This window comes from Talpa occidentalis, unplaced genomic scaffold (assembly GCF_014898055.3).
Source record: "Talpa occidentalis isolate TD23 unplaced genomic scaffold, MPIMG_talOcc4v2.1 talOcc4.12, whole genome shotgun sequence".
NCBI classification, from domain to species: Eukaryota; Metazoa; Chordata; class Mammalia; order Eulipotyphla; family Talpidae; genus Talpa; species Talpa occidentalis.
The window spans coordinates 27382861-27410566 of record NW_023601212.1 but is presented as its reverse complement, the minus strand read 5'-3'; the positions used below and the strand labels follow the sequence as shown (position 1 = coordinate 27410566).

The 27706-nt window shown below is 37.5% G+C and overlaps 1 protein-coding gene across 5 annotated transcripts in view; it reads left to right on the top strand.

Moving 5' to 3' along the window:
• The window catches only part of ARHGAP32 (Rho GTPase activating protein 32), a 197208-nt gene that overhangs the window by 57729 nt on the left and 111773 nt on the right, over positions 1-27706 (top strand). For 2 of the 5 annotated variants that reach the window (XM_037505624.2, XM_037505623.2), the window contains exon 1: positions 11693-12031. The exons of the other annotated variants lie outside the window; for them this stretch is intronic. In XM_037505624.2, coding sequence (XP_037361521.1) covers positions 11916-12031 — 116 coding nt within the window. In that variant the 5' untranslated portion in view covers positions 11693-11915. Of the gene's footprint in view, positions 1-11692; positions 12032-27706 lie in introns of those variants that run through there. 5 annotated transcript variants of the gene reach the window in all.

Sequence of the window (27706 nt, the reverse complement as noted above, 5' to 3'; positions counted from 1 at the left end):
ATCTCACTCGAGAAGAGAAAATTGCAAAATATATCCAAAGAGAGCAAAAGAGGAAATAAAGACTGTAGAATAATGGCTTTTCTGGTATGTTCATGTCCAAATCCCAGAAACTGAATATATTACTTTTTTTCTAAAAAAGATTTATTTATTTTTATACAAGAGCTGGGGTACAGGCCAGAGGTTGGGAGGGTGAGAGGATTTCACCAGAGACAGAGCGGGGAACAGAATAGGCAGACGACCCAAAATACACTGCTGAGAGGAGCAGCGGGCACGACAGGAGAGGTCTGCCACGCCATGTGGGAATCTCCCAGACCGGCCGGTAATCGAACCCATGCTGCAGAGGCTGCGGACAGCTTCCCAGCACTGCGCTTAACCCGCTGGCACCACTGGGGAGGCCCTGCATGTATTACTTTGAATGGTGTATTAGTCTCCTGTGACTGCTGTGACCAGTGACCACAAACTTGGTAGCTAAAACAACAGAAATTTATTCTTTCACAGATTTGGAGGTCAGAGTGTGATGTCAAGTGTTGGCAGAGCCATGCTAACTCCACAGGGTGTAGAGGAGAACTGGTTCCTCACCTTTTCTTGCTGCTTCGGCGGTTCTAGCATTCCTGTGTTTATGTCTGCTTCACTTCAGTCACTGTCTCCATCTTTTGATTTTTCCTCTCCTGAAGGTCTAATCTCCCTCGCTCTGTCCCTTATAAGGATGCTTGTGATGGCATTTAGGATAACCTAGGTAATTGGAATTATTTTCTTATCTCAAGACCCTTAATCATACCTGTGAAGATCCTTTTTCCAAATAAGCTAATATTCAAAAACTCTAGGGATTAGGACATGGATGTGTCTTTGGGACCCAGATCAGATTACCACACATGACATCAGGGTCTTTGCAGATGTGATTAAGTTAAGGATATCAACATGGGGAGATTATCCTGGATACCTTGGGTGTTTCCAAGGTAATCACGGAGGTCCTCACAAAAGAAAAGCAGTAGATTCAGAGTGAGTGAAAGATGTGATGATTGAAGCAAGAGGTTGGAGTGATGTGTGCAAGAGGCCATGAACTAAGGAATACAAATGACCTCTAGAAGCTGTGAAAGGTAAGAAACAGTCTCCCTCTCCTCATGGGACCAAACTGCCAGTACCACGATGTTAGCCTCATGAGACTTACTTCAGACTTTTGGCCTCCATAATTGTAAAGAAATAAATATGTATTGTTTTATGCCACTAAGTTTGTTATAGGAGAAATTGGAACTTACTTAAAAGATCAGAGCAGGAATTAATACAATAGAATGCATTGTACTATGATGTATTCTGAGCTTGTTACTTACATGAACTCATTTAGTTCTCACAATATCCTTATGAAATAGCAACTGTCATTGCTAAAGTCAGGCACTGAAAAGTTAAGTAATATGTTCAGTAAGGTGATAGGTATAATTAGAGAAATTGAGCTGTTTTATTTTAGAAAACAATGATATAAAAGTAAGCCGTAAGAAATTTTATTTGGAAATGAGCATAGCAGAAAACATTTAAAGAGTCATAAGCTTTGTGTAATGATGATGAAACAAATGTGAGAAACTGAATTAATTGGATCGCTTTTCTAGAGAAGTTATAATTACTGAGCCAACCCAAGCTGACCATAGAAGAGAGAAATAGAAGCAGAACAATTATCATGGAAGAAAAAAATCACTAAAGAGCAGCTTATTTCCCACCTTCATCTATCAGATGTGGATGATATTGAAACCCACACATCACTCCAACCATGCCTTTATGAAGAGGGTAAATAGTGTTATTTAAATTGGCATAGAGAATAGGAAAGAAAGGAACAGTTTCAAAAATTTTAGAAGAGACTAGCAAAACTTGGCAAAGATTACACACAAAAAAGTGTTGGTTAATGTTGCAAATGATTATCAGTGTAAAAATTTGACAAATATTAGAGTCCAGTGCTCATTTAAAGACTAATATGCCATTATTGGATGTTTATAGTTCCTTTTGTAAGTCACCATATAAATAAATGAAAAAAATCTCATTTTATCACTTCTATAAATTTTAAAAAAACATTTGTTAAAATTCAGCTTTCATGCTTGGTAAAAGAAATAGATCACCATTTGCTTTAAAATGATAAAATCTGTGTTTCTCTCTCTGTGTATGTATTTCCAAAAGCCAACATCATGATTACTGAGCAAACACTGGAAACATTATCATTACCAGAATGAAACAGTGATAATCAGTGGGTAGAAGTACTTCAGAGATAGCATTGCTTAAGTTGAGTCTTGAAGGATGAGTCCTTGTTTACCAAGCAAATGAGTGAAAGACTGTTCAAAGGAGAGGACCTAAAATAGTACAAAGTACAAACAAAGGCATAGAGATGCAACAAAAAAAAAACCCTTGAGTTCACAGAAGTAACTTTAGATAGAATTTGAGTGGCATTCATAAAGGGCGATAACGTTAAAAAACATTTGATACTGACTTAAAATAAATAAATAGTCTTGATGAGACCTGCTATGTCTAATTGATTACACTTAAGCAAGTTACGATTACCTTTATAAACTTTGGGAATATCATATTTGGAAACTAGGATTACTTAATTAACTATCCATGAACCACACTTAAATCCATGAGTTTGTTCTGAAGTCAGTGGGCAAAGTAAAAGTAATCCCTAGTTTTCCTTGGAAACCCTTTGAGTTTACTGTAAAGATCAGAATGAAAACATAAACTTCACTAAATTCATCATAGATTTTTTTTTCCTTTCAGCAATGAAACACTTGCTATTTTTTCAACTGAGTGTCAGGTGAAATACAGTGAATTAGATCTTTCATAAATTTTGTAACATTAAAAATTCCTGTCTTTATCTGGAATCATAACTGGTGCTGAATAGGTATTGTTGAATTTGCATAAAGTAATCACATATGAAGATGTGCCATACTAACTATTGCAGATAGAGGTGAAATAGATAGTACTTTGTTTTCCTTTCCTATAACTAACACCCCCTCCCACAAATAGCCCTTGATTTTTGTCTAGAAATCCTTTCTTGCCCTAGTTTTGCTTCCTTAGGGACTACGCAGGGACAAGGGACACTACCTTCTTGTTGCAAGGTTGAAACCCATGACTCAAGTCCAGGCCAAGCAACAGAGTACACTTTTATGGATAATGTGATTAGTTTAGAAATAAGTAAGAAATCTAAGGTGTCCCAATTAAACTGAATCTGTAGTGGTTACCATAAGAGTGGAGGGTGAAAGATTGAGGTTCCTGTGGTTAGAAGGGCTGCAGCTTGGAAGTTGTGAAGTGCTGAAAGGAGGCTGATCAGAAATCAGACTAATAGTCCTCATGCCCCATGTGGACGGTTGTGACTCATTTCCTGGTGAGGTGCTCTGTTCTTTAGTGGCTTGGTTCACCTGGGTGCAGTTGCTGCATTCACTTAGTGCCTGCTTGACAAGTCCTTTTTCTGTTCTAGGATACCAAATTACTTTTAGTCATCATTTCTCTGTGGAATTTTCTAGGTTGTGACAGTTACTCAAGCTTTCCATGATTTTTGACCTTGACAGCTTTGACTAATAATGATTGATTATTTTGTAGACTATCCCTTACTTTATTTGGGCTTTTTTCTAATGGTTAGACTGGGGCTGTAGATTTTTGGGAGGAGTACTGCTGCCATTCTATTTAAAAAATTGCTTTTTGAATAACAAGTAGGGACTTGATAAATTAATAGATTTATTCTTAAAGATTTTTATAAATTTTAGTTAAAATTTTTTTATTAATGACATTATATTATTTTATATCCTTGTTTGTCTTTTTTGCAATATAGGTTTTCTCACTTCATGTGTGTCACCATAGTTTTCCCGCCACCAAGTCACCCGTTTTCTTCTACCATATCTATTGTGCCTCCTCCCCTCTGGCCGCCCCCCCCATTTTCTATTTTCTCCATTTCTTCCCCCTCCTCTTCCCCTCCTGGATTCCTCAGATCTATGGTCAGCTTTCAAGGGTCAGTTTTAAAGTTTGTCTTTGATCCATTGGTTTCTCTATATTCCACATACAAGTGAAACCGTCCAGTATTTATTTTTCTCTTGACTCACTTCACTTAGGGTAATCCCTTCAGTTCATACATGTTGGCACAAGAAGATTAATGGAGAAATCTTTTTTGCATGCTGTGTAATATTCCATTCTGAGTGTGTGTGTGTGTGTGTGTGTGTGTGTGTGTGTATCTCTCTCACATCTTCTTGATCCCTCATCTGTTCTGGGACATTGAGGTTGTTTCCATATTTTGGCTATTGTAAAAAGGGCTGTTATAAACATGGCAGTGCAGATTTCCTTTCAAATTAGTAATTTATTTTTAGTTTTTAAAAATCATTTAAAGCACATACCCACCTTCCCTCCAGAAAACTAGAGTATATGGTCTCCTTCCCAATCCTTTCCTCTGTTTAGTGCCTCAGCTTATCACTACTATAGTATCTTCATGTGAATTTTGTATTTTGTCTGTTACAGAGCACTGTATCTATTAAAACTAAAATCTCTCTTTAAATGGCTCATGTAGCATTATGAAAATGTTGCACAATCACAACATATTATCTGGAACATAAAAATTTAATTCAAGATGTGGGAATTTGTACATTTTCAATCTAATAGTTATATTTCAATAATGCAGAATTTATTTAATGCAACCAGATGGGGCACACTATTGTTGACATGTCTTGGAATCATATAAAAAGGGTGATAAGAGTCTTTGACTCTTAAATCTGTTGCTTTTCTCCATTACTATTACAACACCTGCTGCCAGTTGCAGGAAACCTCAGCACATTATTACATGCTGTTATTAGCCTTTGGCAAGTAGTTCTGACAAATGTAAGATTAAAATTTAGCAGCTTATAGGTGGTAAAACAAATTCTTTGTGTTAGAATACCTCCTGGAGTATTTTCTGACTTAACTGAAGCAGTGATTTTGCCCATTTTCAGTGAAATGTGAGTTTCATTGAGCATAGCAGCATGTTAGTGCCTTGGGGACATATTTTGATTACCCTATATCTCAACTTACATCATTTAAATTTCAAATAGCACAACTACCAAGAGAGTAGAACCGTTTGAGGCTTAAATAAATGACAAGTCATAGGTTTTTTATACTGTATTTCACTTGAAATATACTATTAGGAAATATAAGCCATTGATGGGGTTTGGAGAATAAAATTAAGACATTTGTGTTTTGGGGGATAGCTAGGTAATGGCCAGATAAAAATATGAGATCCAAATCAATGATGTTTGGGTGAGAGGATTTACCAGAGACAGAGCAGAACAGGCATACTGGCTGAAATACACTGCTGAGGGGAGCAGCGGGTGAGTCAGGAGAGGTCTGCTGCGCCATGTGGGTATCTCCCTGGTCGGCCGGGACTCGAACTCCTGCTGCAGAGGCTGTGATAGCTTCATTGTGCTGTGCTTAACCCCTTGCGCCACTAGGGAAGCCCTGTCATTTTATATTTTGAATCACATAATTTTAAGTATATATATTTTTAGGTATATATACTTAAGTACATAACATGCTATGAAGTTTCCTTGGGCATCTTGTACAAGTATGCCTTGTTCTAATTGCCATCTGGAATGTTTACAGTTGTGTCATGTTATGAACTATATTCTACCAACTGTAGTTTCATAAAATAACATTAATAAGAATTATTAATGGAAGAATAAGTGTAAATTTTATTGAGGTAAGTTAAACAAATGGCTTACAGTGTAAATGGTATTGGTATAGCCTTAATTAGAATAATTTACCCCAATAGACCCAAGAATCAAAGAATTCCAAAATAAAAAATATGGTGACTTTCTTCCTTTCACATTACCAGAGCTCTGTGCCAAGAAAGTTAAACTTTCTACATTTGCAGATATTACAAACATCATAATTTTGCTCTCATTCCCCACAGTGAGGGCCTTATTTGTATACCAAGCAATTGATTAGGGGGTGTAGTTGTTTGTGATGATGTTATTTTCACTCATTGACAGAGAGATAGTGAACATCCTTCCTTATATGAATTGGTAAGTTTCTAGTTATAGTATTAAAAACTTGGTACTTACACAATTTTAGTAGTGTTTTTGTTTCTTTCTCATGTAAATACCTGAACATAAAACAGCTAGACTTCTCAGATAAATACAATCAACTAAAGAACTTCAAATGCAGGTTTTAGGTTCTGGTCTCTGGAAAACCTGTAGCTCTGTGGAGGGGGGTGGGGAAATGAGGTTTATATATATTTTAAAGCTACTTAAGTGATTTTGTTGGCCAAGTTTAGGAGCCAATCATAGCATGTTTGTGTAGTTCCCTTACATACATCTGAGGAACTCCTGACTTTTGGTTTATATGTTATAGAAGGAACAGAGATGAGTAAGGAATTAACTGTTGTGTTAGATGCCTACCATTTTTTTAAAACAATTTATTTATTTATGCATACAAGAGCTGGGGGGTAGGCCAGAGGTGTGTGTGGGTGGTGGTGAGAGGATTCGCCAGAGACAGTGGGGCGCAGAACAGTCAGGTCTACTGAAATACACTGCTGAGGGGAACAGTGAGCATGACAGGAGAGGACTGCTTACCATGTGGGTCAGCATCCCGTCTAGGGATCCAATTTACATTGTAGTGACTGCTGATAGCTTCATAGTGCTGAGACAACCCCTTGTGCCACCAGGGAGGCCCAGATGCCTAGCATTTTTGATGGTAGCAGTTTTATGCTGTACTTAAGAATTCAAAGACCTGACTGGCTAGAAATTGGTATTTAGTAAATACTGGCTTTTAGAACATTTTTATACAGGTTAAACATGTTACTCATCACAGCAGTAAAAATAATTTATGACTTTAGTGATGATGATGATGGCTGATTGATGGCTGTCATTTACTCAGGGTCTTATCAATACTTGGAAATGCAGTGGTTTCATTACATACATTACTTCTAATCCATCCATTAGCCTTACAAAATTATTATTCCTCTGACATAGATTTCTAAGCTGAGACTTGAAGTGATTTGCCCCAAAGTACATTATTTGTAAATGGCACATTTGAGATTTGAGTCTTTGATTTCAAAGTACTTCCATTTCCATTGAAGACCATTATTTTTTTTTCTGGCTTTATATAATTTTTAGAAATAAAACATTTTTTATGCGTATATTCTTGCAATAGGGATGGTATTTTGTTAAGATAGCCAGTTTTGGGGAAATTTCATTTACTTTTTTGAAAAGTTAGAAACATTCTCTTTTTGAAAAGTTAGAAACAAAAGAAACAATGTTTCTAATGAAGTAAGTCTGCCATAACATGTAATGTTCTATTTTCTAGCAGAGTAAGCCATGTATGTCTTTAAAGTGATTAGTAAAGTGATCAATTAATGTTAAATTAATTGTATTCTTTATTTTTGATACTTAAATTTTACTTATATATTTTACATGTCATTTTAGTAGAATAAAGTGTGCATAATAACTGTCCTTTAGATAAATTTGTAAATAGAAACACCTGTAACAATTGAGGTTAGAAAAGCAATTTAAATATGTAAATAATCTAACTTAGAATGAATGCTGCGTAATTAGTATAAGAATGATCATTAGTGGATAACATTTATATACTATATATTGTGATTTTTACATTTGGAGGAAAGTTTTCAGTCATTGAAAATGTTTTAGAAGAATTCATGCTTAATTTTTCTTTATGATACAGTAATTTGATATACATATCTGTATCACACCAAGACACAAACTGTTTACATTGGATGAGGTACTTTTTCAACACATCTGATTGTTACGTCTATATTTAGTGTTGTAGTTGTGAAGCACTTGTGGATGAATTTTGGTTCCCAATTCAGGAGATGTTTATTGACTACTTGACTATCATGTGCTCTATTGAACAGATTTGATAAAAAAACAATTCTAACATTTTTTTTTTTGTGGGAAAAGAACTGAAATGAGAATGTGGACACCATGGTTCTACACCTGCTGTGCTATTTTCTGCTTTGCTTTGTGATCCCTTAATGATGCCCCTCGTAGTCAGCCCAGATGTGTGATGGATGGTAGCTTCAGCAGTATCACTGCCTACCCTCCAATCCTGGAAGAAAGAAAAACAGCAAAACAAAATTATGACATCAAAGAGGGTTAGGTTTCAGAGCTGAATGTGGACTAGAGTAAAACTATACTTTCTTTCCATAGAAATAGAAATCTATGTGGTGATTAGATTTTAGGTTTATTTTTATAAAGTATTTTTCATGCACATTTATGAGTTGGATAACCCTGGACAAGTTATCACATACGCTAAAGCTTGGTTTCTTCACCTGATATGTGAGCATCATAATAGCTCCTACCTCATAAGATTGGTGTGAGAATTATGTAATTAAGTAATTATATAATTAGTAATTATGTAAGGGCCATAGCACAGTGTTTGGCACTTGAAGTAAGTGCAGAACATATATTTACTGTTACTACTTTACTATTGTTAGTAGAAAAATAAGCCACTTGAAGCATATTTCTCTGGAAAAAATGCACTCTCTTAACAAGTTGGGTTTGTTAAGCTGTTGCTAAGAAGCTTTTCCTTTACTGCAGTGGGATTAAGAACTTTTCCCCAAAGCCTCCTTACTCTTGCTAAAAGAAAATCAAGACTCAACTAGTGCTAAACTTTTGATGGTGACACCTATGGATTAGCTTAGAGGTTTGTTTTACAAAAGTATGTTAAAGTCGGGAAACTGCCCTGGTTTTAATTCAGTCAGGGTTGAAGCCATCATGTGGTCTTCAGGATTATAGAGTCGCTTTCTCACACTTCAGGTAGCTTAGTGATTCACTCTGCTTTGTTCTTTTCTTGCCCCCCCCCCATTAATTATCTTTTGTTTCTGCTAGATTTTCATTAGCTGTTGAAGAAGGGAACAGAAAACAGAAAGACATTGGTTTTTGAAGTTGGAGAAAGTGTTTTAAACTTCTGATAACAAATTTGAAACAGAACAAGTTTTAGAAGGCTTACCTTGGTTGGTGAGAGAGAAGGCTCTCATTGCATTAAGGGGGTGTCTGGGCAGATAGGAATTTGAAGTGGCAGCAGGACTAGAAAAGATTTCCCAAGTGATTTTATGTAAGTCAGAATGCCCTTGGTAATTTTGTGTAAAAATATTGCTTATTGTTAACGTTTTTATGTTTGAAGGGACTTGAGAAAGTTAAGATGTTAAATGAGATAATGAAAGGGCAAAAAAAAACAACAAAAGAGTTCATGAAAACGCATTCAAGCAGGTGGAATTGTTTAGAAGAAAAAGAACACCTAGATACATAAAAGTTTGCTTCTTTATTAAGGGTTATAAAGGATTGTATTTAAAATTAGATTTGTTGAGGGGGGGCAAATGTTATTTATAGTATTTGTGCATCATAGAGTGAAAATGGTCTCCTCTTCTGCCTCTTTCTTCTCTGTGGTGTTTTTTTCCCATGTAGTCAGGGGTGTTTCTTCTTTGAAAATGTGAATGGCAGCATATCTTCTACACTATTCTTCGCCTTCACCTTTTCTCATGTCTTAATGATGTGACTTAATGGTTTGCTCCATATCACGACCAGTAGGACTTCCCTGTGTTTCGGATTTGATGAACTGTATAGTATTCCCTTCTATGAATACTCCATAATTATCTAGTTTTTTGAATGAGCAAGTTAGGTTATTTTTGCTCTTCTGTTTTGCTATAACAAAGTTTCCTATAATCAGCTTTCCTTTTATTTCTACATGTAAAATAAGGTAATTTTTCCTTCAAGGGAAATTGCTGGGCCAAAAAAATGTGCATTTTGATTTGGGCATATTTTGTCAAATTGCCTGGCACAGGGGTTATACCAATATATATTCCCACCAACAATAAGTATTCTTTCCCCTGTCTTCTTCCAGTCTGTTAAAACCTTTTAAAATCTTTGTCTGTATGATAGCTTAAGAAAAGACAACTTACTGTGAATTTTTGCATGTCTATTATGAGTGAAGTTAAATGTTACTTTATTATGTTTTAGATTTTCCTCCAGTTTATGTCCCTTGCCTTTTAATCTTTTGGGTTGTTGGGTTATAACAATTTGTAGGAACTCTTTATGTATAAAAAATTAACCTTTTGTGATATTTTATAATTTTTTTTCTCGGTTACCTTTGACTTATACTGTTATTTTTGTTTTGGTTAGGGAAAATTAAAAATTTTTATGTTGTAAAATATATCATTCTTTTATGGTGTCAGGGTTTTCTACCATTGTATTTAAAAAGTACTTCCTGCTGTGGCATGATAAATGCTTTTCCATGATTTACTTTTGTGATTTTATAGTCATATTTATATCTGATGGAAATTTAAGGATTAAGTGAGGAAGGGCTAAAATTTAATCCCGTCTCTGGAATCTTTGGGAATAATAGGGACTTATAAAGAGATCTTAATGATCTTTTACCTTTTTTAATAAAGATTTATTTATTTAAACAAGCACTGGGTACAGTCAGAAGCACAGGAGGGTGAGAGAATTCACCAGAGCCAGAGCGGGGAGCAGAACAGGCAGAAGGACTGAAGTACACTGCTGAGGGGAGCAGCGGGCAGCAGGAGAGGTCTGCGCGCCATGTGGGACCCTCACCGGCGGACGGGGATTGAACCCTGCTCTCAACTGCTGTGCCACTGGGGAGGCCCTGATCTTTTACTTTTTTAAATGATTATTCAGGGCAAGATTTGCTATGAATTTGTCTTGAATGGAAATTATTAGGGCAGTTTTTAAGATATCTGGTCAGTTGTTGAGGAATTTTTCTGAATTAGCTGCTATCAAGAGCAGTTTGTTTTGTAGATCTTCACTCAGGCGTGACAACAAATTTTGATTTCCAGTTCGAATACCTTTAATGATGACACTTAGTAAGAAAAAAACTACATAAAATTTGGCAGAAGCAAGATTAAAACAGCAACATTATAAGGGTTTTTCTTATTTTCAGATATGAACATCCAGGGGTATCCCATTTGAGGCCTTACCTTTTTTTTTTTTAATCTCGTCTGATTTAATAGAAAGTCAGGACTCAGCAGTTTACTGCATTTCAGTAAAAGGCAGGTGGACACCCAGGGATATTTGACATGTCATGTTGGCACCAACATGACTGTCTTCCAAGTAATAATTGTATTGTAGTTGGTGTTATGGTTACTACCCTTTTCACTAATTCCCCGGCAAGTCATATTGTTGCTGCCATGGGGCTCTGCAGTTTAAATTATATGTAAAGGGTTTTTGTGCTTTTATTCGATGTGCTTGTCAGGGTCTTATAGTTCACGATACTTATTTTTCTGTTTGAAAGGCCATGGACAAACCTGACTGTTATATTCTACTTTGGATACTTGAAAGAACGTTTGCATGGCAGTTATTACTGAGGGGAAAGAAAGATGGGTGTAATAAGGAAGGCATGAAGTTGGGCAGTTTCCTACCAGGCTTACCTTTTCTAGAAATTGTGATCCTCCTTAACTGATGTATAACTCTGCTTCTCATTGTACTTGGCCCAGGAGACCCTGATGAATGGTCTTACCCTTTCTGGTCTTTAGTTTACCTTTCTTAATAAGAAAAGCCTACATTGGAAGAAAGCTGTTTCTTTAACTTATTAACTGGAAACTTTGAGAAGAGAAAAATATCTAATAAACTGAAATACCTAATAAACTGAAGGGAAAAAAAAAAACCACCTTCCTTTGGGTTCTGCATTTTCTTATGTAGGGCACAGAGCCGTAGGCAGTGGGAGGGGTCTGGGTGTCGCAGGTGTAGCAGTCCGACGCAGTGAGTGTGCGGTGTGTGATTTCCTGTCTTTACCCCGACTGTAATTACCCTAGCGCATAAAAGACTGACCCAGCATGAGCACACATCACTGTGTATTAGCCACACACCTGAGTGTACATAAATAGAGCTCAACAACCTGAACACTGGTGTTCTTTATTTCATGCCTTGAGGTTTAAATGGTTTGAATACAAAATGGAGACTGAAAGTGAGAGTAGCACTTTAGGAGATGACAGTGTTTTTTGGTTGGAATTTGAAGCGACAACTCCGGTGACTGACAGTGAAGAGGGAGGAAGGGAAGAACATTTCAGGTAATTATGGAATTCACATTTCCCTCTCGATCTTGCCTTTGTCTTTTTGTCCCTCCTCCCCCCACGACTTTTCTATCCCCTGTGTTTTAATCTCTTCTCCAGTAAGACTTCATCCCCCCTTTGGGGGAAGGTCTGGAGCGGAAGAGGACAGGTTTCTAGTTGCATATAGCACTCTTCATTCCACAACTTGCCCTAAGCTTGTAAAACACATTTTAAATGACTTGTCAGAACACAGTGAAAGAAGGTGTTAGACAGGTTTTGTAGTAGCATTTCAGGAATTTCAAGTAGAGACTCTTAATGAACTACTACCCCTTCCTGTATCTGATTTGTACCTAGTAGATTTGATCTGAATTTGAATCTAGTAGATGTTTCCTCCTCTTCTTCTTAGGATATGTTCTCTGTGCACGTGTGTGCGTGTGTGTGTGTGTGTGTGTTTTGGTTCCTTTAATCGTGACCAAAATCCTTTGATTTACAAGTTGATTATTTTATGACTCAGCCTCACTCTTGTCCCTGACCTGATATTTCATACCCTTTCCCTTTGCCAGTCTTTCTTGATTTTGAATCTCTTGTTGCAACTTCATAGTTGAAGTTTTTAGAGAACTGTCTTCTGATTCAGCAGTGCTCAAAGTTCAGTGGCTGTGAAGAATGAGTTCTTACCCAATTTCTGGAAACAGTGCCATTTGTTTATTAATTTTGCTGTACTGCAGCACAATTTAGGAGATTTTATTCTGGCTTTTCTTTTTAAACAAGGGTATTTAGCAAATTAATTCTTTTGGAAGCATTAAGAAAAATCTCTTGAAGAAGTTTGTATTACATATTATCACAGCCACCCACATGAGTAATTAAACATCTTTTGTAGTTTTACCTATGAGTACTTGGGTAGGTGAACATACCATTATTTTAATCAGATCTTGTCTTTATGTTTAGTGTTCAAAAGGAATCTCTTCCTTTCTCCTTTGTCCACAGATTATATTTTTAAAGTATAGGCTAAATGACAGGAGGGGTTGAATATTAGGAACTTTTGATAACCTACACTAAATTTACTAATAGGTGTTAGTGTGTTTTAAAATTTGAAGAGCAGTTTAGTGTTCAAAGTATGAAAATGAATGACTTTATTACTATATGCAGTTTCGTTTGGTCTCAACTTTCTCATTCTCATAATTTTATTTAGCCTTTCTTATTTGAATAAACCACTTCTTTCCCAAGGTATGCTGATGTTACCCATATTTCTTAGTTTTTGAAATGGTTAGTGACTCATGAACAATTAGTCATAATAAAGTATTTGCTTCCAAACTGTTTGGCCCAGCATTAAAGTGATGGAGATCATTTTGGGGTATTTGTCAAAGGAAGAAACAACTTGGATTTTGTTATTGTAATAGATGATTCTTGATTTACTGATTAGGTAATATGAGCTCTTGGGGTTTTCTTCCAACAGCTAAATTTAAAAGCAAATCTGTGTAAGACTGAGCTTTTCTTTTCCTTAGGAGTAGGTGACAGCATGTCAGTCCTGAGAAACGGAGCTACTCATGTGCATTGCTTTAGGAATCCATGATACCACAGGGCATTTGTCCTGTTTGTACACTATTTCATATCTCAATCTCTTCAAGTCTCTCCCAAGCCAAATATGTCTTTGAGATTTAATCTTATTTATAAGTTCAACAAAGAAACCAGGGTAAGGCCACATTTCATGTAGTGTTTCTCACCCATTCAGCACTGAGACATGAGGAAATGTGACAGCAGGGTCCTTTCACAACACTCAAGGCGGCGGCGTTCTGGCTGAGATGTCTCACAGAAAAAATGCATGTGGGTGTCAGAGGTGAAGGGTTGGATAGTAGGAGTTGCAGCTGTAACTTTGAGAGAATCAAGCAGTACATTCAGTGTTTTATATATATGACAGTTGCTATTGTAAAATAAAATTTAATAATTAAAAAATATGTAGGAAAGTTATCATGTATTCCCTTAAAATCTATGGCTAATGGCCTCTCGTGGCCCAGTGGTTAAGTCTCAGTGCTATCACCTCAAAGGCCTGAGTGCGATCCTCGGCCAGGGAGCTAACCCACATATGGTGCAGCAGACCTCTCCTGTCTTGCCCATTGTAGATCTGCCTGTTCTGCTCCTCACTCTGTCTCTCACAGAAGGTTTATATTTGTCCAGTAGTTTTTGGACTAGCATTTATTTTTGGACTTTGGTGGAGGAAAGGACACTTTTTCTTACATTTTAGCACTGTAGGAAGTTGTCCGGTTGTGTTCATGGAAGTACTTCACACTGTTTGCTGCTAACTCATACATCCCTTTATTTTCAGATTTCTAACTTGTAGAGTAAAATTAATATCCACCATATTACTTTGGGAAAGTAGTTCTTAGATTAGAATTTTTAGAGATCCTCAGAGTTAATGGATTAGAATAGTCCTCAGGACATAGATCCTTAAATAAGAAAGGGGTAATAGGAGGCAGGAAAGGAAAAACAATGTCTTAATTCTTTTAACAAAGAAAAGTTTTATTTAGAAGTCATTATATGCAGTGTACTAAGCCAAATGTTACATTTTAAAAAAAGATTTATTTTTTTTATGCATACAAGAACTGGGGTTCAGGCCAGAGGTGTGGGGGTGAGAGGATTCACCAGAGACAGAATGGGGATCATAACAGGTGGATTGACTGAAATACAATGCTGAAGGGAGCAGCAGATGGGATAGGAGAGGTCTACTGCGCCATGTGGGTTAGCTCCCTGGCGTGGGATCAAACTCATGTTGCAGTGGCTGCCTATAGCTTGATGGTGCTGAGACTTAATCACTTGACCACTGGGGCCACCAGGGAGGCCCCAAATGTTACATTTTATAGATTAGTTATCTGCATATCATTTCATAAGGTAGGTACTGTTTTTTAGATGAGGAAATTATGGCTCAGAAAGACCACATTGTTAGTACAATGTAGATCAAAATTTTTTTTTTTTTATAGAGGCATGTTTTTATTTATTTATTATATTTGTTTGTTTGTTTTGTTTATACATGCACTGGGTACAGTCAGAAGCGCGGGAGGGTGAGAGAATTCACCAGAGCCAGAGTGGGGAGCAGAGCAGGCAGAAGGACTGAAGTACACTGCTGAGGGGAGCAGCGGGCGGCAGGAGAGGTCTGCGCACCATGTGGGATCCTCCTCCGGTGGCCGGGGAGCAGCCGGGGATCGAACCGTCGCCGCAGAGGCCACGGGCAGCTTCGCAACCCAGCGCTCAACCGCTGCGCCACCGGGGAGGCCCGTAGATCAAAAATTTTAACCCAGATGAAGTTAACATTAAAAGTGACAGATTTTTAGGTTTGTTTTTTTTTATTTTTTTAAAGATTTATTTATTTATTTATACAAGCACTGGGTACAGTCAGAAGTGCGAGAGGGTGAGAGAATTCAGCAGAGCCAGAGCCAGGAGCAGAACAGGCAGAAGGACCGAAGTACACTGCTGAGGGGAGCAGCAGGCACGGCAGGAGAGATCTGCGCGCCATGTGGGACCCTCGCTGGTGGCCGGGGATCGAACCGGTGCTTCAGAGGCTGCGGGCAGCTTTGCAGCCCAGTGCTCAACTGTTGCGCCACTGGGGAGGCCCCAGATTTTTAGTTTTATTAAGGATTTTTGTTGTATTTCTAACTAAATGTTAACCTCTGGTTAAGTGGTATCTTAGACACAACTGATACCTCAGTTGTGATTTTATTTTGAGGAAATTATATGCACCAGCGATGTACAGATTATGCAACTAATATAATATTAAGTAATGCATACACTGCAATTTTGTGAAAATATGACCTCTAGGACACTTAGAAATTTTTACTAATTCTTAGTCATGAAAGGTTCTAGTTCTTTAGTATTTGAGCGCAGAAATGTTTATCATATAAACTTGTTTATAAGTTTATGTTTATATGTTTATGAGATGTTACTACCAGGAACGTTGGCAAAGTATGACATATAATTTGAAACAGTTACAGAAATATTTTAATATTTTGTACATTTCAGCTTTTTGGAATACCTATGTACTTGATTGGTTGGTTGGTTGGTTGGTTGGTTGGTTGGTTGCTTTATTCATTCTCTGTCTTATTTGAAGTGTTGACAAGAGTGAAAACATACTACAGCAGTCCAAATAGGTAACGATCATTTGGAATATGGTATTCTATTTCATCTAGGTTTTTGCTTTTCTTTCAGATCTAGGATGATTTTCTTAATGGCTGAATTCCTAAAGCTCTCTCACAATTCTTTTACTGACATGACTGTTCTTTTGTCTTCTGCTGAAAAATACTGATTTTGGGAGTCCCCTTCAGCTCCTATGAACCTGGGAAGTCAGAGAGTTAGCATTAGCAATTAGTCATTTGACATAGATACCAATATCATATTCAGATGTGTTGTATTCTCTGTTCCTTTTCATAGGCATCTCACCCTTCATAATCTGTTATGTATGGTATCAAAAAAGATGTGTATTTTGCAAAAAAGAATTTTATTACTGTGTAGACTTGGATGGATAACCTGGAGTATAACTTAACCCCAAAGCCCCTTTCAACATTAATAAATGTGATTTATGTCTAACATACTTATCAGTGTTACAATAATAATAAATTTAGTTGAAATTAGTAGTGTCTGATGTGAACATCCCTTTATGTCACAAAATTTTACTCAGTATAGGAGGCTAGCAATTAGATTGCATTTATAATCTGTGAAATGAATCTGTCTTAACCATGAGGCATGCTAGTACAAGACTTTCTTGGTATTTCAGTAATTAAACTCTTTGGGATGGAATCCAACATGACCCTTTCTTATATCTCTCTGTATGACTTTTTTTTATGTTCAGGAAGGACCTTAGCATACAGAAACTATATAAAACTATATAAATGTTCCTAGTTTTTAAGTTGTTTCTTTAAAGTAAAATTTAAATAGCTTATTTTTCTTTAACCTTTGTATTCAACTTAAAAATTGAATTCCCTTGAATGGTCAGTTGCATGTTCAAATTTAGTGCAGGGCCTCCCCTGGTGGCACAACGGTTGAATGCTGCCCACAGCCTCTGCAGCGCCAGTTTGATCCCCAGCCACTGGCGAGGGTCCCACAAAAAACAAACAAACAAACAAACTTAGTAAATAAAAATCCCTGAAACATTTCAAACTCTTTTTTATGTAATACATAGTCAGTTTCATTTAAAAAAAAGAAGTATTTTTGGCTCTATTTTCCTTACTGTCCTTTCTTATAAGATAAAGTTCTTTAATTTTTACTTTTTTTTTCAGCCCCCTTCTCCCTAAATGAGACTTTTGGTACTCTTTCATAACTGTATTTTTTTTTTAAAGATTGATTGATTGATTGATTGATTGATTGATTGATTTATATAAGCACTGGGTACAGTGAGAAGTGCAGAAGGGTGAGAGAATTCACCAGAGCCAGAGCAGGGAGCAGAACAGGCAGACTGATGAAATACACTGCTGAGAGGAGCAGTGGGCGCGGCAGGAGAGGTCTGCCTCGCCATGTGGGACTCTCGCCGGCTGCCGGGGATCGAACCAGTGCTGCAGAGGCTGCAGGCAGATTCGCAGCCCAACTCTCAACTGCTGCGCCACCAGAGGAGGCCCTCATAACTGTAATGTTTTTGCTGAGATGGTTTAATATTTTTTGTCATATATTCAGATTTAATTGTATGTGTCACTGTTCATATGTACAGTGACATATGTACTTGTATGTGTATGGTTTTTCTCCTTTTCATCATATCCTGTTTTAATGTGTTCAGCTTCATTTATTTTTGGTTGATATTTTCAGAAAATTTTGTTCAAATAAGGTCTATGGGTAATATACTCTAATTTCCTGCATATACGCAAGTGCACTTTTTTTTTTCCTTTGCAGGTAACTTGTTCTTTCTATCTGATTGCTTTAAGATTTTCTTGTATCCTTAGTTTCCTGTATTTTCTTATTCTTCTGTTTGGATCTAATTGACTTTTGATTTACATATTCAAGTCTTCATATTCAGAAAAGCTTTTTAGTGTATTCTATTAATTGAATTTTATCTTCTCTGTAATAGGTTTCAGTACTTACGGAACACGTTTATATCTTAGTCTATTCTTTCATGATATATTTCTCTTTTAATTTTTGTGATTCGAAGTATTTCTTGTACTTTAGGCCACTAACCATCTTTAATCTTCCAAATTCAATTTGAACAGAGAAGTAATTTTTAAAAGTTCCTCATATATAGATATGACATATGTATTGGCATATATTATTTATTTATTAATAAATTTTATGTTATTTCTTTTTCAGCTCTGCAGTTTTATTCATTCAGTGAATAATGTTCTGACTGGACAGAATTCATGCTTTTAATTGTTAAGCTAAACATCTGTCCCCCTTTGCGTTTTCCCCATACTGTGATTTCTTTGGTAGTTTCATGATATGTATTGCCTCTGTCTTGCTTCTCTTAGGTGTAAACACCCACTTTAGAAGCTCTAATCCTTCTAATTGATTGTTAAATTTCATTACAGAGTAATTTTCTAGTTTTTATTAATTCCTTGAGGGCAAATATCTCTCTTGTTGTGGAGAAAAGTGGGAGTGCAGTCTCCTTGAACTTGGTCTTTTTCTTTTTTAGTTTACCAGTTGCTTTATATCTTCTCAAAGTTTACAAAGAGCTCTGGCCTGCTCATGCCACCTATTCCATTCTGTTAATGACTAATTTCTCTTACTGAGTCTCAGAGAAGGAAAGATCTGTTTCTTTACATGTCTTGGAGAAGAGAGATCTGTTTTGAATTGAAAGTCTACTGATAGTGGGTTTTTTTTTTTTTAATGAATTTTGAGAAGAAACTTAAAGGGAGGCAGATACTGGTCTTTATGACCCAGTGTAGTGGTTCTCTGGTGATGTGAATGGCCTGCTTCAATGTTATCTTCAGTCTGGGAAGTGGAGAAAATGTGCTACCACATCTGGAATGACTGAGATGTGTTAATGTGTTTTATTTTCTCTATTTGCACACAGGGCTAGTAGCAATAGTGTTATCAAACATGCTCAAGTTGAAGATATAATGGAAAGAAAAGTGCCATTTTTAAGAGCATCAAAAAAATATAAAATACCCAGAAATAAACTTAATTAGGAACCCTCTAAGACCTGTATGAGGAATATGTAAAACATTACTGAAGGAAATAAAAGAAATCTGGGAGAAATGAAAAGATATATACCTTGTTCATAACTGGAAATATTCAACAACATGAAGATGGCAGTTCATTATAAATTTAGTATGGTAAGAGTGCTTTTAAAAAGTCTGCCATAAACTGATCTTGAAATAATTTGATCTCAATTATTTGAGCTAAGTAATTTAGCTAAGAGACTTTTTGGGGACAAGAAAAAGGGGAAGGATAATGAGTAGAAGACTAGTAAAATTAGCTATCATACTATAAATTTTGAACAATTGAAATCTTGTGGCAATGGTACATAAATAGAAGGTATAATAGCATAGAATGGAAAGAGTAGAAATATTCACAAATATATAGGAAATGGTAAAAAACAGCAATAATGCAAGTATCTATCAGTAGGGCACTGATTCAATAAATCATGGAATATCTAATTAGATATTAGCAAAGAAACTTCATATACTGATGAAAGTTCTCCCAGAAATATTAAAAAATGACAGAACATTGTGTAAACAAACTTTGAATGTAAAAAGTGGGGTGGTAATGAAAAAAAACTATTTCCCCCCCTTTTTTTTACACAGAGTAACATATTCACATACTGTTTTTATACTTTGTGTGAATATGGAAAATATTTATATATGTAATGTATATTCATAAAGAAAGCCTGGGGAAGGTGGGGTGGGAGAAGTTAATGGGTATAAATTGGGCATATAAGAGATAGTGAACAGAGAGTGATTTTTCCTCATAGGCAGTTTTATACCTTTTGGGTTTTGCATGTTAGAATATCTATTAAGAATTAGGGTGTAGTGGGCATTTTCAGTTGCAAGTGACAAAAACTCAATCCCCATGGGTTCAGCAAGCTTCTCTTCTGTTTTCAACACCAATCCAGCTGATCCCACTTCTGTTAGAAGCTGTTTCTTTTATTTTTGGAATCTCAAACTAATAGCTAATGTTAGCACTTACTAGTGTGTATAAACCATCCAAAAGAAGGTTCCTGTATTTCAAAGGTTTTGTGATATCATTTATCCATATCTTCTGAAGGTAGGAAAATATATTACTCCCCATGATGCCAGATAATGACTTATCAGTTTTAGACACATGGACACAGAGACACTTGCATTGTCAGTTTTAAAACTTTATTTTATTTTTTTTAAAGATTTATTTATTTATTTATTTATTTATTTATTTATTTATTTATACAAGTACTGGGTACAGTCAGAAGTGCGGGAGGGTGAGAGAATTCACCAGAGCCAGAGTGGGGAACAGAACAGGCAGACTGACGAAATACATTGCTGAGGGGAGCAGTGGGTGCTGCAGAAGATGTCTGTCATGCCATGTGGGACCCTCGCCTGTGGCTGGGGATCGAATTGGTGCCGCCCAGCACTCAACCGCTGCACCACCAGGGGAGGCCCAGTTTTATAACTTTAGCAACGGGTTAAATGAGAACACTAAAGCCACCATTTCAGATATATGTCAATTTAGTGGAATTGAGATATATTCCTATAGAAACAGGCTTGCATAAATTTGCATTTCTGTTTCTGACTTTCATTTAGTTATTTTTATTAATTTAGTTATTAATTTATTATAACTTTTAAATAAATTTATTTATTTTTATTTTTTAAAGATTTATTTATTTATGCATGCAAAAGCTGGGGTACAGGCCAGAGATGCGGGAGGTTGGAGGATTCACCAGAGACAGAGAAGGGAATAGAACAGGCAGATTGACCGAAGTACACTGCTGAGGGGAGCAGCGGGAAAGGCAGGAGAGGTCTGCTGTGCCATGTGGGTTACTCCCTGGCTGGCCGGGGTGGAAATTGTGCTGCAGAGACTGCAGATTGCTTCATAATGCAGTGCTTAACCCCTTGTGCCACCAGGAAGGCCCAATTTAGTTATTTTTAACTGAGTAGGTTTCTCTTTCTATCTGTCAAAGACTGACACGTGTTCAGGTCATAAAAAAGACTTCTCAGTCATTTTCCATAACAGTGGGAGATAACCTACTGCTCACAAGAATTGCAGAACTGGAAACAAACTTGGGAAAGAATCAGAAATAAAGAAAAAACAAAGGTTAGGGGCATAAAATGGGAAAGGTAAAGTTCTATTGCTGCTTGACCATTACTCCAAGGATCAAGAAAAGATATGGCTGGAGAAGGCAGTCCTTGAGGAATGCTTCCCAGAGTGTGTCACTTGGACATCTCTGAGGAATTTCAACACTGTCAAGTATACTACTGCATAGTTAGGAACAGTAATTTCATACAAATATAAAGTGAGTGTATGTCAAAGATTTATTTGTTTTTTATTTTTTTATTTTGTTAAATATTTATTTTATTTTTATACATATAAGAGCTGTGGTACAGGCCAGAGGTGTGGGGGTCGGGGGACAGGTGGTGAGAGGATTCTCCAGAGACAGAGTGGGGAACAGAACAGGCAGATTGAGGACTTCCCTGGTGGTGCAAGGGGTTAAGCACTGCACAATGAAGCAATATGCAGCCTCTGCAGCGCGATTTCCATCCCTGGCCTGCCAGGGAGAAAACTACATGACTCGCCCACAGCTCCCCTCAGCAGTGTATTTCAGTCAGCCTGCTTGTTCTATTTCCCACTCTGTCTCTGGTGAATCCTCTCATCCCCCGCATCTCTGGCCTGTACCCTGGTTCTTGTATACATAAATAAAAATATTTTAAAAGAAAAGATAATCAATAGTATAAAATCTGAGTCCAGGGCCTCCCTGGTGGCGCAGCGGGTTAAGACACAACCTATGAAGCTATTCATAGCCACTGCAGCATGAGTTCAATCCCCGGCCAGAAAGCTACCCACATGGCGCGCAGACCTCTCCTGACTCGCCTGCTGTTCCCCTCAACTGTGTGTTTTACTCAATCCACCTGTTCTGTTCCCCACTCTGTCTCTGGTGAATCCTCACCCCCTGCATCTCTGGTGTACCCCAGCTTTTGTATGCATAAATAAATAAATATTAAAAAAAAAAGAACAGGCAGATTAAGTGAAATACGCTGCTGAGGGGAGCAGCAGGCGAGTAAGGAGAAGTCTTCTGTGCCATGTGAGTTGCTCCCTGGCTGGGGATCAAACTCGTGCTACACTGGCCATGGTCAGCCTCATAAGTTGCGAATGAGAGAATGAATAAGATGGTAAGGCTGGTTACCGCAATATGAGGAAAATGTTTTTTCCCTTCTTTTTTTCCTTTTGATATCTATGTTCAAGTCTAGAGATGATTTATAGAAAACTCTTGTAAATATAAAATTAGATTCTTCAGGTCTAATGATTGGCAAACCACTGTGGCTTTTTTCCTGTTAGATATGAAACTGCAGTTAAACACTTTAAAGGCAAAATTTGTCCATAAAATGGGCCTCCCTGGTGATGCAAGGGATTAAGTCTCCACACCATCAAGTGATCAGCAGCCACTGTGGCATGAGTTGGATCCCAAGTTAGGGAGCTAACCCACAAGGCTCAGCAGACCTCTCCCATCTTACCTGCTGCTCCCCTCAGCAGTGCATTTTAGTAGCTCCACTTGTTCTGCTCCCCATTCTGTCTCTGGTGAATCCTTTCACCCCCTGCATTTCTGGCCTACTCCCCTGTTCTTGTATGTATAAATAAATAAAAATAAAACTTCAAAAAAATTTTTGTCCAGAATTTTAAAAGCATAGAACAAAAGAATCAAGTAGATACTCAGTTTTTAAGGAGTTGATTCACTGTTACATAACACAAAATGTATATAAACCTAAATTTTATACCTTTTAAAATGTTGTGTAACATTTGCCAATAAACTTTTACTTTATACTTTTAAGATACAACTTGCATATAACAAGTCTCACTAATAGTGTAAGTGCTTGAAAAATTTATATAAATGTGTAAACCCATGTAATCACAACCCAATTGACATAAATTATCTGGCACCCCACTTAAGTTATTTCTAACACCTTGCCCCTCTAATCAGCACCTTTCCCAAAGGTAGCATTATTCTGACCTCTGTCACAATAAAGTAGTTTCACTTTTCTTGAACTTCGTATAAACAGAATTATGTAGTATGAATTCTTTGTTTCAAGCTTTATTGAGATATAATTGACATAATGTTTTATAAGTTTAAGGTGCACAAGGTGATGATTAGATAATTGTATATTGGGAACAGCATGTGCCTTTTTTTTTTTTTTAAAGATTTATTTATTTATCTATACAAGCACTGGGTACAGTCAGAAGTGCGGGAAGTGAGAGAACTCACCAGAGTGGGGAGCAAAGCAGGCAGGAGGACCGAAGTACACTGCTGAGGGGAGCAGCAGGCGGCAGGAGAGGTCTGCGCGCCATGTGGGACCCTCCTCCCGTGGCTGGGGAGCAGCCGGGGAGCAGCGGGGAGCAGCCGAGGATCGAACAGGTGCTGCAGAGGCTGCGGGCAGCCTGGCAACCCAGCGCTCAACCGCTGGGCCACCGGGGAGGCCCACAGCATGTACTCTTAAAACTGGTTTCCTTTCAGCAGTTTGAGATTCATCCATGTGTTACAAGTGACAGCAGCAGTTCTTTTTTCACTTCTGTGTCGTATTCTGTTGTATAAAAAATAGTTTACTGGGCCTTCCTGATGGCTTAGGGATTAAAGTCTCAGCACTGTCAAGCTATCACCAGCCACTGCAACAAGAGTTGTATCTGGGCCAGGGAACTACCCACATATTGCAACAGACCTCTCCTGTCTCACCCACTGTTCCCCTCAGCAGTGTATTTCAGTAAATCTGTTTGTTCTGTTCCCCACTCTGTTTCTGGTGAATCCTTTCAACCCCCACATCTCTGGCCTATACTCCAGTTCCACAACACACAAATAAATGAATACATCTTTAAAAAAGAAAAAATGGTTTACTTGTCTTCTATGTTTCTCTTTAACAAGTAATTGTAATTGTATGATACTAGTATGTACAAATACACTTGATTTTAGCATTTGACATATTCTGTGTTCTTACAAACTTGTTTAGCTTATTTTAACTATTTTTAGTCTTTTTGATTGTGTATCTATTGTGTCCTCTTCAAATGATGCAAATTTTATTTTCCTTTATATTTTTTATGCCTTTTATTTCTTTTGCTTGAATACCAAGTGGGCTTTGCTACAGACTGCCTGAGTTCAAATAGCTACTCTGCAATGTCTTTTTTTTTTTTTTAAGATTTATTTATTTATTTATACAATCATTGGGTACAATCAGAAGCGCGGGAGGGTGAGAGAATTCACCAGAGTCAGAGCAGGGAGCAGAACAGGCAGAAGGGCCAAAGTACACTGCTGAGGGGAGCAGCGGGCGGCAGGAGAGGTCTGTGCGCCATGTGGGACCCTCCTTCGGTGGCAGGGAGCAGCCAGGGCTCAAACCAGCGCTGCAGAGGCCGCAGGCAGCTTCGCAACCCTGCGCTCAACCGTTGCACCACCGGGGAGGCCCTGCAATGTCTTTTTTTTTTTTTTTTAAGTATTATCTGTAATGTTTTAATTTAATTGCAGAAACTTTCAAACATATACTAAAATAGGACACTGTCATAAACCCCAAGTACTTGTCATCCACGCATCTCCTCCTCCTGGATTATTTTTAAATACATCCCAGACCTTGTTTTCCATTCATAAGTCTTTCAGTAAGCATTTCAAACACAAAGGGATCTTTAAGAAAAACATAACCATAATAATATTTCAGAATTATGAAATACCCAGTCAGTGTTCACATTTGCTTATCTTAGAATTTATTTGCTCAAACCTGAACTCAAATAAGGTATGTACTTTGCAGTTGGTTGTTAGGTCTATTATGTCTTTTGGGGAATTTTTGCCAAAAGTTAGATTGCTAGAAGTGACTTTGTTGGGTCAGAGGATAAAGGCATGTGTAATTTTGTTAGATGACATAAAATTCCCTTCCACAGAGTTACGGTAGTTTACATTCCCCTGGCAGTGGGTAAAAGTGCCCATTTTCCCACAGCTTCACCAAAGTTTTGTTAAGCTTTTGGATTTTTGCTATTTTGACAAATAAGTGGTCACAACTGCAAATGGTTCCTGTGCATATTTGGAATCCTTATTTTTACAATGTAAGAAAAACATTTTTTCTCCCATTTTTTCCAAGAAGATATGAAAATATGGCAAGCATGGGTTTTAGAACAGAGGAACTCAGAAACATGAGCCAGTCAAATTCAAACTTCTTTTTTTTCTCTTTTTCATTTTTTTCTTTCAACATTTATCATTTTTTACATTTTTTAGACAATATTTGCTTCCCCCCACCCCCTCAGATTGAGTCCCCATAAATCTCCTTCCCCAAGGTACCCATGCACCATCACCATAGTCCCCTCTACTCCTCCCTCCTTCCCTCTCACCCCCTCCCTCCTCCTCCCCTGCAGGATGTCTCTGGTTTATAATTGTCTGTTTTTGCTTTGTTGTGTTTTGTACTGTTGTTGTTATTATTATTTTTGCACTGATGTCTTATTTGGTTCCCTTGTATTCCTGTTATAAGTGAAACCATCCAATATTTTTCCTTTTCCTTCTGGCTTATTTCACTGAACATAATTACTTCTAGCTCCATCCATGTTGCTGTGAATGGCATGAGTTTATCTTTTTTGATTGTGGAATAATATTCCATTGTGTATATATACCACCTCTTCTTGATCCAGTCATCTATTTTTGCGCATTTGGGTTGTTTCCAGGTTTTACCTATTGTAAATAGTGCTGCAATAAACATAGGTGTACAGGTGCTCTTTTGAATCACTGTTTTTGTGTCCTTTGGATAGATCCCTAGGAGTGGAATTTCCGGATCATATGGTAGCTCCATTTTTAGTAGACTGAGGAACCTCAGACAGCTTTCCACAATGGTTGGACCAGTTTGCACTCCCACCAGCAATGTAGGAGAATTCCTTTTTTGCCGCATCCTCGCCAACATTTGTTGTTGCTTGTTTTTTTGATATGTGCCATTCTTACTGGTGTAAGGTAGTATCTCACTGTGGTTTTGATTTACATTTCCCTGATTATAAGGGATGTTGAACATTTTTTCATATGCCTGTTGGCCATTTGCATTTCCTCTTTGGAGAAATGTCTTTTGAGTTCTTCTGAACAGTAAATTCAAACTTCTAAGTGCATATCCTGCTCAACACCTTCTGATGACATTGCATACTTTACATTCCACATAAAATGTCTGGCTATAGCTGTACAATACACTGCAGTGAGTGTTCAGGCCATTCTTCAGAGGAGGAAACTGTGTTACAGGCCATCTCAGGGACTCTCCAGGCTGAGAAAGAAGCCTGGGCCAAAACACAGTACCTTTGGGGACCTGCAAAATGGATTTTGGTCAGAGTTTGAATATTAGAAAGAAAAGATTCTTTCTTACTTCCTTTAAGAACTTAAAGGCTGAGACTCCAGTTTCTTTATCTTCTGTCTTCTTTGTTCCTCAGTTCCAGATTGGGTGTTTTTTTATTTATTCTGTTTATACAAGAACCGGGGTACAGGTCAGATGCGTGGAAGGATGAGAGGATTCACCAGAGACAGAATGGGGAACAGAACAGGCAGGATGACTGAAATACACTGCTGAGGGGAGCAGTGGGCAAGACAGGAGAGGTCTGCTCGCCATGTGGGTTGCTCTGAGGCTGGCGGGGATCGAACCGGCACTGCAGAGGCTGCGGACAGCTCCACAGCACTGCACTCAACCACCTGCGCCACCAGGGAGGCCCCTTTTTTCCCTAAAATTAATTAATTAATTAATATTTTACATCATTGTTCATTTTTATTTTTATTTTTAAAAAGGTTTATTTATGCATACAAGATCTGGGGTACACATGGGGGGGCGCGAGAGGATTCGCCAGATACAGAGTGGGGAACAGAACAGGTGGATTGACTGAAATATACTGCTGAGGGGAGCAGTGGGCGAGACAGGAGAGGTCTGCTCAGCCATGTGGGTTAGCTCCCTATCCTGCAGGGGATCAAACTCATGCTGTAGTGGCTGCAGATAGCTTCATAGCTCTGAGACTTAACCCCTTGCACCACCAGGGAGGCCCTCCTATATACTTTTAAGGTTAAAAATTAGCTAACAGTTTAAGGGGAATTTCCATGTAGATGTTGGACTTTTTCTCTATAGGTCTTTTGGGGGACATCCCCCCACAAAGCAAACAAAAAACCTATATGCTTTGTAAACCCCAGCTTACAACCTCTGCTTTCTCAACCTAGTTAGACTGCTGTTAATAGTTGGGCTCTATTTCCCATCATTTATTTAAGTTTCTAATATAAAAAGAATGATTAAATGTGGAATTTGCTTTGTGGTCATTTTTTCTCTTAATGATTATAGCCCTGGAAGTCTTACCTATATCGATTGCTTTCCTATACCTTCTGTGTTTTTTCTCACATTCATAGTTATTCTTGACAGTGCTGATTCAGTATAGGATGCTTCACAAATTAGAATGAGAAGTACCATATTTCATCTTTCATCCGGAGGTTTTACTATGTGTAGTACAGCTCTGTAAATATTGACGGCTGTTTCAAATCTTTGCAAGGTTCATACTGTGTTGAATAGATTTATCTTCTTGGAATAAAAACAGGTGTTTGTTTGTTATATATCAGGAAAGTTCTCTGAA